This window comes from Oryza brachyantha, chromosome 11 (assembly GCF_000231095.2).
Source record: "Oryza brachyantha chromosome 11, ObraRS2, whole genome shotgun sequence".
Classification (NCBI taxonomy): Eukaryota; Viridiplantae; Streptophyta; class Magnoliopsida; order Poales; family Poaceae; genus Oryza; species Oryza brachyantha.
The window spans coordinates 11,544,356-11,556,595 of NC_023173.2; the positions used below are offsets into that span (position 1 = coordinate 11,544,356).

The 12,240-nt window shown below is 41.7% G+C and overlaps 2 protein-coding genes across 2 annotated transcripts; one reads left to right on the forward strand and one right to left on the reverse strand.

The window, feature by feature from the left end:
* The first annotated feature begins 1,150 nt into the window (after positions 1-1,150).
* LOC102715252 (cytochrome P450 78A5-like) lies at positions 1,151-4,227 on the forward strand. The gene is made up of 2 exons (XM_040528916.1): positions 1,151-2,502; positions 3,407-4,227. The coding sequence occupies exons 1-2, from the start codon at positions 1,453-1,455 to the stop codon at positions 4,010-4,012; spliced, it is 1,656 nt and encodes a 551-aa protein (XP_040384850.1). The 5' UTR covers positions 1,151-1,452; the 3' UTR covers positions 4,013-4,227.
* A 3,458-nt stretch (positions 4,228-7,685) lies between these two features.
* Positions 7,686-9,407, reverse strand: LOC121055777 (F-box protein At1g67340-like). Its single transcript, XM_040528995.1, has 3 exons — positions 9,111-9,407; positions 8,835-8,997; positions 7,686-8,733 (listed from the first exon to the last, which is right to left on the reverse strand). Exons 1-3 carry the CDS (start codon positions 9,341-9,343, stop codon positions 8,068-8,070), a joined length of 1,062 nt encoding a protein of 353 aa, XP_040384929.1. The 5' UTR covers positions 9,344-9,407; the 3' UTR covers positions 7,686-8,067.
* Positions 9,408-12,240: the final 2,833 nt, after the last annotated feature.

A 12,240-nucleotide genomic window follows, 5' to 3' on the forward strand; every position in this document is an offset into this window, starting at 1 on the left:
AGCAACACCATGTACGTACTCCCATTCCGATTCTGTCATTTAAATTATCTTTAGTCAGCATACTAATATAAATATAACATAAAAATCTGAATTATAAGATGCATCGTCAATTTCCACATAACCTTATTATTGTCTATATAACCATTATTAATCACTGCTCTACACAAAGAATGGATCGACAAATGCCCATTTTGATATAAATTTCCTCTAAACAAATACTTATTATCATTTAAATTAATATGTACAATTCTAGCAACCAAGTTATGCCATAATTGTATTGTGCTCAACCAAAGATATATGAAAAGAGCCACTCAGGGGAATAAAACTAAAGACAATTGCAACCGTTGCATTATGGGTGTAGTGATGGACATCATTATATAAATACACACAAAAAAAATCAGTTATGTAGTAAAAGAAATCTTTCAAATTTATAATGATTTTTCAAGGCGTTTAAGCTCTAGGCAGGGGAAGGAATGTAGGCAACACTTTGTACTCATGCTTTTCCTTTTCAAATTTGATAACCCACAAAATCCAAAGTAATAATGGAAAATTAGATTTGAACACCGTTCTTTTGAAGAGAAAAAAAAACCTTCAACTCTTTTTTTCTTTTGAAATGTAAACATCTCTCCCTAAAGCCTCCATCCAACAAAAAAAAAGGATATTAGCACTGAGAAAAAGACTTGCATACATGCATGCATGATAGCTATATATCCAAACAAAAAAACTGTCTGTAAAAATGCATCTTCAGAGATGATAGTTTCCCTGAAAAGCTCATGTAAACATGGCTCATCATCATGAATCATCCATAATAAAATTATTTAAGATAGCTCCAAGAAACCATATGTGATGAGATGTCCTTGATACTACCCTACCCTGTCTTTGTGCCTGCCATGAAAATGGAGTAACTTGCTCTAGCTAGAAGTGCATTTGCATATCCATGGATGGTCACAACATGTAGTGTTGAGCCTTAGAGGCCCAATTGACATTACTATCTCTGCCTACATATCCAACCATTAGATAGAAAATGAAACCCCAAAAGAGAGAGCACTAGCAAAAATGCTTGAGCTTTACCCCAACCAACCACAACCCCTCCCTCTCACTATAAATAGGCCCATTTGTCCCAAGCAAAGCTCAATTGTGCCCACTTCTAGCTTCCAACCAAACAACAATATTAACCAACACACAAATTAACTATAGTCTAGCTCTCTCTTGTGCTTGCTAATGCTAGCTTGTTCCCTCCTAAGTAGCATAGTTCTTGCACTAGTTAATTAGCATTAGCTTCATCCATTAGTAACTGAGATCTATCACCACTCACTAGTCACTCTAGTTATTAACTATGCTAGAAGTTAAGGTTAGATATAGTGCTTAGAGAGGAATTAAACCCTAACTATATATAGCTTGTCTTTTTTTCTTCTTCTTCCTCCTCATCTTGCTAGCTATAGCTTATATACCATGAGGACAGAACTACTCACCACCATCTCCTTGCTCTTCATCTTCTTCTCCACCATGAACCCTAGCTCTGCACAGCTTTCATGGCTTTTCTCTCTCCTGTATCTCTCTGTGGCCATGGCGCTGCTCGCCTTGCGGTTTCTTTTGAAGCGCCATGCGCATGATGCACGACGTCGGGTTAATGGCGGCGCCGGCGGCGGCGCCATTCCCGGGCCGCGGGGGTGGCCGCTCCTGGGCTCTCTCCCGGCGGTGTCCGGCCCGCTCATGCACCGCCGCCTCGCGGCGCTGGCCGACGCGCACGGGGATCGGCGGCTGATGTCGCTGTCCCTCGGCGCCACGCCCGTGGTGGTGAGCAGCCACCCGGAGACGGCGCGGGAGATCCTCGCCGGCGCGGCGTTCCGCGACCGGCCCGCCAAGGCCGCGGCGCGCGAGCTCATGTTCTGCCGCTCCATCGGCTTCGCCCCGGCCGCCGCCGGCGCGGACGGCTACTGGCGCCTCCTCCGCCGCGCCGCGGGCGCCGGCATGCTCTCCCCTCGCCGCGTCGCGGCGCTCGCCGCCCTCCGCGCCCGCGTTGCCGACCGCATGTCCAAGAACGTGTCCCTCCACGTCGCCGCCGGCCAGGCCTCGTCCATGCGAGCCCTCCTCCAGGCCGCCTCCCTTGACAACATGGTCGGCAGCGTGCTAGGGCTAGAACAACACCCACAACAACAAGAAGAAGATGGCCGCCATGGCGGCAGCAGCATGAGCATGAGCATGGTGATAAAGGAGATGGGTGAGATGGTGAAGGAAGGGTATGAGCTGGTGGGCATGTTCAACCTAGGAGACCACTTCAGCAGCAGCATGTGGCTGTGGGGGTTGCTGGACTTCCATGGGGTGGGGCCCAGGTGTCAGAGGCTGGCAGCTAGGGTTAGGGTTCTCTTTGGGAGGGTGGTGGAGGAGAGGAGGAGGATCAACAAGGATGAGCTGCACAAGATGGATGATCTTCTTAGCTACATGGTTGCCATGCCTGAGGATGAAAGGCTTCAGGACTCTGATCTAATTGCTGTCCTCTGGGTAAGCTATATTTATATTTATACACACACCTTAATTCTATCTTCTTTTGCTAACACACACACACACACACACACACACACACACACTATATATATATATATATATATATATATTTATATATATATATTTATATATATATTATGTGTGTGTGACAAAATGTGGTATTCAAGGGCTGAGCTAATTTATTTATGCATCAAATTATTTATGCCATTGTTTTCTTCTTTTTTTAGTGTGTTAAGGGTGGTGGCATGGGTGTTCATATTGTATTGATAATTGTTGCATAAATTAGTGCATAGTGCACCTAGTAAATATAAGTGATAATATGCATAAAGTTGGATATATCCAAGGTAGTACAGTAAAAGTGTACTTTATGTACAATCAGGTTAATAGTTTAGTCAAAACATCAAAGTTAGTTTAAGCTAGCTTGTTACTTAATTTTATTGGTCTTTTTTAATTTACATTAAGTAATTGATCTTTTGTTTTTTTACCTATAATAAATCAGTATTCTCTTAACTCACTAGCTTGTTATTGCTTTTCTAACCTAAATTTGTACTTTCATGCAATTTTTTACACGATCTAGACTATTTTACAATAATACATGCAATCAACTGACCTACACGTCGAAAGGCAAAAATAATGGGTGGGTCATCTCGCAGAAGCTCCTAATTATTAGGAGCAAATTCATTCGACCAATTGATCGATTGAGACATGGAGACAAGATTGAGTGAAGAGACAGACAGCACTTTAGTACCACTCTAATATATGTCCTTTTGACGTTTCTACTTTCAAACACTAATAGCAAAATAAATAAAGAAACATGGTTTTCTTCATGTAGAGAGCTAGAACATCACTATTAGTTTCTTCTAATGTTTGGTCGATCATGTCCATAATTTGGTTCCTGCAGGAGATGATCTTTCGTGGGACAGATGTGGTGGCCATACTCCTGGAATGGGCCTTGGCCAGGATGGTACTTCACCCAGACATCCAGTCCAAGGTACAACAAGAGCTGGACATGGTGGTTGGCCATCGACCCATGGTCGACTCCGACATCCCCAACCTCCCCTTTCTCCATTGTGTCATCAAGGAGACCCTTCGGATGCACCCGCCAGGCCCACTTCTTTCATGGGCCCGTTTGGCGGTGCAAGATGTTCGCGTGGGGAAGTATTTTGTTCCCGCTGGGACCACGGCCATGGTGAACATGTGGGCTATATCGCATGACGAGACTATATGGGGTGACCCATGGGTGTTCCGACCAGAGAGGTTCATGGAGGAAGACGTTAATGTGTTGGGATCGGACTTGAGGTTGGCACCTTTTGGGTCAGGTCGCCGAGTGTGCCCTGGCCGAATGATGGGCCTCTCCACCGCCTATTTGTGGTTCGGTCGGCTGTTGCAGGAGTATAAGTGGTTGATGGCTCAGCCTGTTAAGCTTGCAGAGTGCCTCCGTCTTTCTATGGAGATGAAGAAACCTCTGGTTTGTCGTGCGGTTCATCGTAACAAAACAGTCTATTAGCTGGGTTTGCATGGGTGGTGTTAACCGAAGACTAAATGCTGTGTATGTAAATTAGACATATCTACATGGATGGTCTTGCTAATATATATTTGCGAAACCATGTTTATGACTTGACGAAGTTGTCGAGTAAACATGGAATTAAAAGGTGGTTAGGGCTGACTAATTTATTCCGTGTGTAATCAGCCTTTTATATATGAATCGCGGCATGTTACTAAGTTTTGCACTTGGCTACATTTTTTCCCCTGGCTTTTGCACGCACGCTTCAAAAAATACTAAAGTAGATTTTCAACTTTATATTTATTAATAATCTCATATTTTTAAAGTACATGTTCAACTTTGTAGCAATTATTTCAATTGTTTATACCATGAAATGACTATCACAAAAATAAGATAATCTTTCAGACGCAACACAAGGTATAACATTTTTTGCTTGTTGCAACTTTGTTTAGTAGATTTTTTAGTTGCAAATATGTATGTCATGATCTAGCCTGTTTTGGTTTTGGATCCAATTTTTTGCTTGCCTTTTTGGTTCCTCCTTTTAGAATGGCCAGTGCATCCTTAATCAAAGATTCTTGCCAAATATGCCACCTATAGATGACGTGTCATGCCACATCATGCTATTTGGCTTAACACCTTTTTATCCTTGTAATAATTGAAACCGGATCGAAGGAGTCGTTAATCATGTCATCTAGCACAAGTTTTTTTTATAAACAAATTAAAATCAAGAATATAATATATCTCTCTCCCTTTTACTTTTTGGTTTGTTCTAGTGCAAGAATATTATGATATTCATGGAATATGCATGGTCTTAAAGTCCATAGGAAATTCTACATGTACAGTAACATAATCACTTTGCCTTCTATAAATGAGATTTACTTCAGTCTAACAAAAAATACCTCGAGATACCGGTATCTCACGGTACCAAATCGTTTCTGATTGTTGGATCTAACAGTGCACATCCTACTCAGCTAGATCCAATGGTGAGAAATAATTTGGTACCTTGAGATACTTTTTATTGGATCGGAGCAAATCTCTCTATATAAATAGTTCTCCCAACACCATTGATTCCTTCACTGTTCAGATCAGCTGCATAGGAGCAGAACATCTTTAGAGCATATAATCTCTAGCTTGCTACTTCACCTCAGAATCATTCCATGGCTACACCAACACGCCAGAACCAGACCAGGTTCTTCATTATTAAGAATTAATGGTCAGATATATATACAACCTCAAAAGTGAGGAATTATTCCCTTGTTAGAGAGAGAAGTCTAGAAAAGAAATTAAGAGAGACAGCATATGTGTATATGTAAGAAATTAATAGATTTGATTTGCTTTCACCCAAATACACACACAAAAGAAAAACGAATGAGTCACACTTTTTTACAGAATCAGATGCTCATTCTCTTTTAACAAAGGTGTTTCCTTAGCCAAACAGCATTCCATGCATGCATCTGCAATTCTGCTGCATCCACGGTTTCTCAATCAGAAGAGGCTTCTGCACTTCTATAATAAAAACCTTGCTTAAGATAACTAAGATCGAAGGATTATAGAGTTGTTTGATTTTTGTAGCTATTTGAGTGTATAATGGATGATTTAACTAGTACAAACTTACACCCTCCACCTTTTCACTTCTGCTTACGTTTATATGTCAAAATTTGAATTCTCAACCTTCAATTTGGAGTTAATTTTGAGGTTTTTCACCGAAGTTTATTTTCTACCATTGACTTTTAGATCACTAAAAATACATATATAAAAGTTTTAATCATAAATTATTTTTTATTTATAAATATGTCGTTTGACTTTTTCCATGAAAAAGCCAAACAATCACCCTTTTAAACGTTTGCTCTAGAAAAAAAATCATATGAGGTATAAATTTTTTACGCAAAACACACATTTTAAAAGCTTGGAAAGCATGCCTGTGAATACCCAAGATCATTCATAGGTCAATGTAGCAGGAAGGAGCTAGCTAAACCTAGATATCATAGGTCAACGTACCCAAGATCCACCAAAGTTTGTGGACTCGTTTGGTTTGGAGCTAATTTATGCCCTACTAAATTTTTGATAGTGTCAAAAACTTAGCAAATTTTGGCACAACCAAATTTGATTCTATAGAATTTTAACTAGTGTGAGCAAAAATTGGTAGCAAAGCACTAGTTGACAGTATTCAGTATTGAAGTTACTAAAATTTGTACGCTAAAAATTGGTTGCAAACCAAACAAACCCTATGAGAGAAAAGTCACAAAAGTCGATCAACATGTCCCATAATTAAACCGTATGAGACAAAAAGTCGATCAACATATAGTCCGATAATCATTAACACTTACATGCTAAAAAATTGTGGATAAGCCTCACAGTTAATTTATAATTAGGCTGTGAACATGAAGTTAACCTAAACAAGATTAACGAAAGGGAGGCCCTACCAGCCGTATCCTCTACCTAACAGGATAGAAGGATTCATATATAGTTTTTTTCCCACTAGGTCTCATGGTTAAAAAATATAATAGAAGGTTTGTTATCACACATACATATATTTAAAGTTTTAGATAGAAGTTTTTATCTCAAAGCAAACACAAGGATCTCAAGACATTTTTAGCATATGATTAATAAACCTAAAGCCCTCAGTTTGGAACGGTTCAATGAAAAGTTTACAACTTGGAAATTCGAAAACTCGATTCCAACTTGGAATTTAAACACATGAAGTTTGGACATGTATTCTCCATCTTTTAAAATTGACGACCACGAAGTGTAAACCAAGTGGATACATAGTTTGTATAGTTACCCAAGTTAATAGTTGAATCTTGGTTGACTTTGTATGAATGATAAAGTTGTTTTTCGAATTCAAGTGTACCCATCGTGCTCGATACTTTCACTACCAAAGTTGTGTTCGAGCACGAAGTGTAAACCAGGTGGATATATAATTCGTGTAGTTATCCTAAAGTTCATTGTCGAATCTTAGTCGACTTTGTATGAATAGTGAAGTTGTTGATAGAATGCTAGTGTTCCAATCATTCTCGGTAGTTTCGCTACCCAAGTTGTCTTTGACCACGAAGTGTAAACCAAGTGGATACACAATTTATGTAGTTATTTTATTTTAATTGTTGAATCTTGGGTAACTTTGTATGAGTTTGCTGTATTCCACATGGGAAATTAAAGTTGGAAACTGAAAATGTAGGAACATTGTGCAATAGCTGGAATTTTCTTTTTAGGATTGTACACTTGTGCACTTCAAAAAAAATGTCAATACATTCATGAATGTAATAGACATGAGTTTCAGAAAAAAAAACTTTGAGCCCTTGACCATGTATCTGAAAAATAAAATGTCACATGATGATCAACCATTTATAATTGATGTTTCTTGTGGTGTACACATACATTATCATAAGTTTCATGCATTTTTGCAAATTTGCACACATGTTCCTATATGCTCTCCACATGACCACATATGAATATTAATGTGAGATGGCACTATCATATAATAACTTAATTAGGTACTTTATACTTAACCCTATAGATATGGTCAAAAAAACCCAGTCCACACTATATAAGGGCAAATTATTCTTTTATACTTTCTTATAGAGAAAATTAATCAAACAAATTATGAGAGAGACAACACCAAATCTAACCTATGTCTACTCGATCGAAAGAGACACACACACATTACATAGGTTGGTCCTTTGCACAAACAAAACCATATTAATTATATAAATGTTGTGCAAATGCAACACACAAACCTTTTCTTTCTTCTCCTTTACACGAAAAAAAGAAAACCCTACACGCCGATGGCATGCATCGCCTAACATCAAGACAGCTAGCTCACACACACACACACCATCATCATTAACATCTAAACAGCTCACTAATCACTATCCCTAACCACTAACCAAAAGCGACTAATTGAAGCTAAATATGTACAAGAAATTAATTATAATTATGGGGGTGTGATTAAGTGGCTAACTCGTCATTATCCCTCACTAATCAGATCATTAAACCTAGCTAGCTAGATAGTTGTAGTGGTGGCATGTACAGGTGGCGGTGTGGCGCGACATGTCGTGCGCTCAGTGCGCGTCGCCGGCGGCGAGCCAGCGGGCGGCGGCGCACTGGGCGCGGTGGGCGCGCTTCCAGTCGAGCGCCTGGCACGCGCGCGAGCAGTAGTTGGCGGCGCCGCACACGGAGCACCGCCGGAACTCGTGCCGCCGCGTCTCCCGCCGGCCGCACCGCGCGTGGGAGCACAGCCGCAGGTCGTCGTCGTCGGCGGCGTCGGCGTGGTGGCCGGGGAGGCATCCCCGAGCTGCCGTCTTGCTGCTGTGTGAGTCCCAACAGTCGACCATGAACCGGCTGGCCGCGTCCTCGGCGGCGCTGCCGTCGTCGTGCCCGTGGCCGCCGCCGCTGTGGTGGTGGTGCCTGTGCTTGTGCTTCCAGGACAGGTGCTCCCGCGCGGCGGCGTGGAGGAGGAGGCGGCGGCCGGCGGCGGGGTCGCGGCGCGCGCCGTAGCCGTCCTGGAGGCAGTGGCCGAGCTCCCGGAGCGCCGGGGTGTGGCCGAGCCACGCTGCGCGGGCGCACAGCGCGACGCCCGCGCGCGGGTCCTTGTCGCCCTTGCCGCCGCCGCTGCCATTGAACTGCATCACCGCCAGCGCGTACAGCGCCGGCGCGTGGCCGCCGCCCGCCGCGCGCGCCAGCAGCGCCGCCCCCGTCGCCCTGCTCCCGAGGCAGTAGAACCTCACCTGCACCGCCGCCGCCATCGAAGACGTACCAAGTGAGCCGACGAGATCACTGAGAAACACAGCAGAGAAGCAGAGCACGGGCTGGGTCGTTCGTTACTCACCATGCCGAGGAAGTAGCACGCGTGGAGGCTGCCGGCGGCCGCGCACCGCCGCAAGAACCTCTGCGCCGTCTCCGACCACGCAGCCCATCGCACGGCGACGGCCGCCGCCGACGCGCGCGACAGCACCGCCGGGTGCGCCGCGAGCTCCCGGAACCTCCTGCACCTGCACGCCCCCCCACAAACACCGTTCACAATCTCCTCACGACACCACCACGACGACGACCAACCAACAAAACAACACGGCATGGCAAGAAAAAAACCAGAGCAGCCACGTACGCGAGCGCCGCCGAGGCGATGTCGGCGGGGGACGCGGCGGCGGCGGCGAGCCTGGCGAGCACGGTGACGACGACATCGTCAGGCAGCCGGTCGAACACGTCGACGCCGCCGGCGCCACCATCGGCCAGCCTCCTCGACTTGGCCGCCGGCGACGGCGGGTGAGGGTCGGTCGCCATGGAACGCGACGGCGCCATTGCCGTGGGATGGACACGTCGCCTCCTGGGGCTCCGCATGGCGAAGTTGGCCGGCGGCCGGCGCGCGGCGCGGTGATCGGGGCAGTGAGCTGGGAGAGAGACGGATCGGGGAGAGGGACACATATATGATATATATATATACACACAAGTATACGTACGCACGCACGCATCCTCGCGTTTTGTACTGCGGTGGACGGACGGGTTTGCCCTTGGGGTTTTCACTTTCACCGGCCGACGCCGCCGCCGCCGGCGGGGAGGTCGCCGGCGTCACCGGACTTGGAGTTTGACCGCCGCAGCCTTCGTGGTCGTTAGGTCAATTAGGCTGCGTTGCGCAGGCCGGTTGTTAACCGGGGCTAAAAACGCGCTAATAGATTGGTACCTAATTAATTAATTATTAATTATAAAAATAATAAATTAAATAAAATTTTAAAACAACTTTTTCATACAAAATTTTAGTTAAAAATCGTTTGGACGTGTGTATGCGAAAAACAAAGGTATTTGGGTTATTCGTAGGAGGAAAGAACCGGGCTTAGTTTTGGAAACTATTATTTAGTTTATTTCGGAAAGCTGTTAATTGGTATATTTAGAAATAAAATAATTTATAAATAAGATTATTATATAAGTTCTTATATATCTAATCATAAAGACCGGAAAATAAACTATCTAAAAAAACTACAAATTAGAATTATAAACCGGAGCGATCAGACCAGACCAGGGTGTTCATCTTTTACCGCGCTCTGTTAAAAGCAACCAAGGAAACAGTCCTTACTTTTGTATCAAAAGCTATAGCCGATGGTTTTCTTTCCTAATTTTAATAAAAAAATAGCATCCTCATTTTCTATTTATTTAATTCTATCTTAAAAATTACTATAGATAAAAAAATACCATAATCTTCTCCTTTTCTTACTATGAAAATAATCTTATTAGTTCTTTTGATCAAAAGAAGAAAGCAATCTTATTCCGGAAACAACTCGTCGATCAGTTCAACGTTTTTTTCTTGACTTTGTATATACAGTACAAATATTTGGAAATTGATTTTTTAATTATATATTCATATATAGAACACAAATAAATCTAACTGCACTGGAATATTTATCATGACAAGTATGTAACGTCATTTTTCACATGTAAAATATTAATATTTTTCATATCTTAGTAATACATGCTTAATTTTCGTTCTCAATTTCATGTTGGAAATTTTGTGTGGATTTAATAAAATAAAAAATAATTTTATCAAAAAAACAACGTTTTCTTTTCACGTTTTGGCATCAAAGAGTTTGCCACTTTAATTTTAGTATAAATCAATTGCTTTTGCCCTAAGACTCGGAAGAATAAGCGAGACAACTTATTAGCGAAGAAAAACAATTCATTGGTAAACTTTTTATAACATATTCATTGTGTTTTAAAAATCAAATGCTATAAAATAAACTACGATAAAAAAAATACAAAATAAACACTAAAGTAAAGATTTAAACATCAAAATTTGGCTTAACAACAAAAACATAAGCAAGCCAATGGGAACCTATGGACAGTATATATAAATAAGATCCATTTTTATCCAAAATAACTAGTGACATGCCCGTGTCATAATTGGGGATTGGCTGGAAGTGTGCATTGAGAATAAAGCACAGCATCATGTAGTAGGATGAACTCTTGATATGAAAAGAAACAAACGGATGAACGTAGTGGGAAGATGGGACGGAACGATGATGACTCCGGTTTTTATCCAAAAAAAAAGTTATATGATGTATAATTTCATTTACACAAACACTTTAATGGTGGTATATCAGTTTCACAGATATTTCACTAACATATCTACTCCATATTTCCATCTCAAACAGCAATGGTTAATCGACTAAAGTTGTGTGCAGGACAGATGAAGATGTAAAGTTTCACAATTTAACTTGTTCCTAAAAACCACTCGAGGGAATTACGGTCGAATTAAGTCGAAGTCAAACCTCTAATAAGAAGGGGTGATCATTGGACGGTATTTCTGCAAACAAAAAATAATTTATAAATAAAACTTTATATATACATGTTCTTAGCGATCTAAAAACCAAAATTAAAAAAAATAAAGGGTTAATTCGATTCATGCCACTGTAAATTTGCTAGTTTTGAAATATGTCATTACTATTCGACTAATTATAAGGATGTTATTATAATTTTAGAACTATTTCAAATATGTTATTCTTGGACCATATTGCCTTGCGCATATCAAGGGCGCAGTGAATATCATAGGGCAATATGGTCCAATTTTTTTTAAAAATACACTGAAGGAGTATAGAGTGGAATATTTCGAATAGTTCTGAAATTATAATGGCATCCTTATAATTAGTCGAATAATAATGACATATTTCAAACCTAGTAAAATTATAATGGCATGGATCAAATTAACCCAAAAATAAAATACGATGGAAAACTATAAAATTAACTTTAAATTATCTTACAAACATAAGCGAGCAGAAGCGAAAAGATAAGAGCCCAGGAGCAGTAACTTTCCAGTTTGACACTTTTTAGCCAAGTTGGCACCATTCCATCCGTGATCCATCACGCAGGGGGTGTGTAGATGCATGGTTGGTTGGGTGGCTAGCTTGATTAACACCAAATTAATTAATTAAATTAATTAAGGTCTCCATCGTGTTTGGCAAGATCGAAATTAGATGGCCATCTTAAAGAATATCACCACACTACACATAGATTTTTAATTATCAAATATAAATTGAATGCTGTCGTGTAGTTTTAGCGAAGGACAAGAGTTTCAACGGCATGCGCAGGTTGACATAATATAGTATATTAAGGTGGATTTAGATAAGCAGACCGAAAAGACAGCAGCAATTAAGCAACCGCCGCAGAACATGGCCTCCTGTCTTGGGTTGCTTACCTAGATGGAATACCCACTCTGTCTGCGATCGATCGACTCGACTCGATTTTGCTAC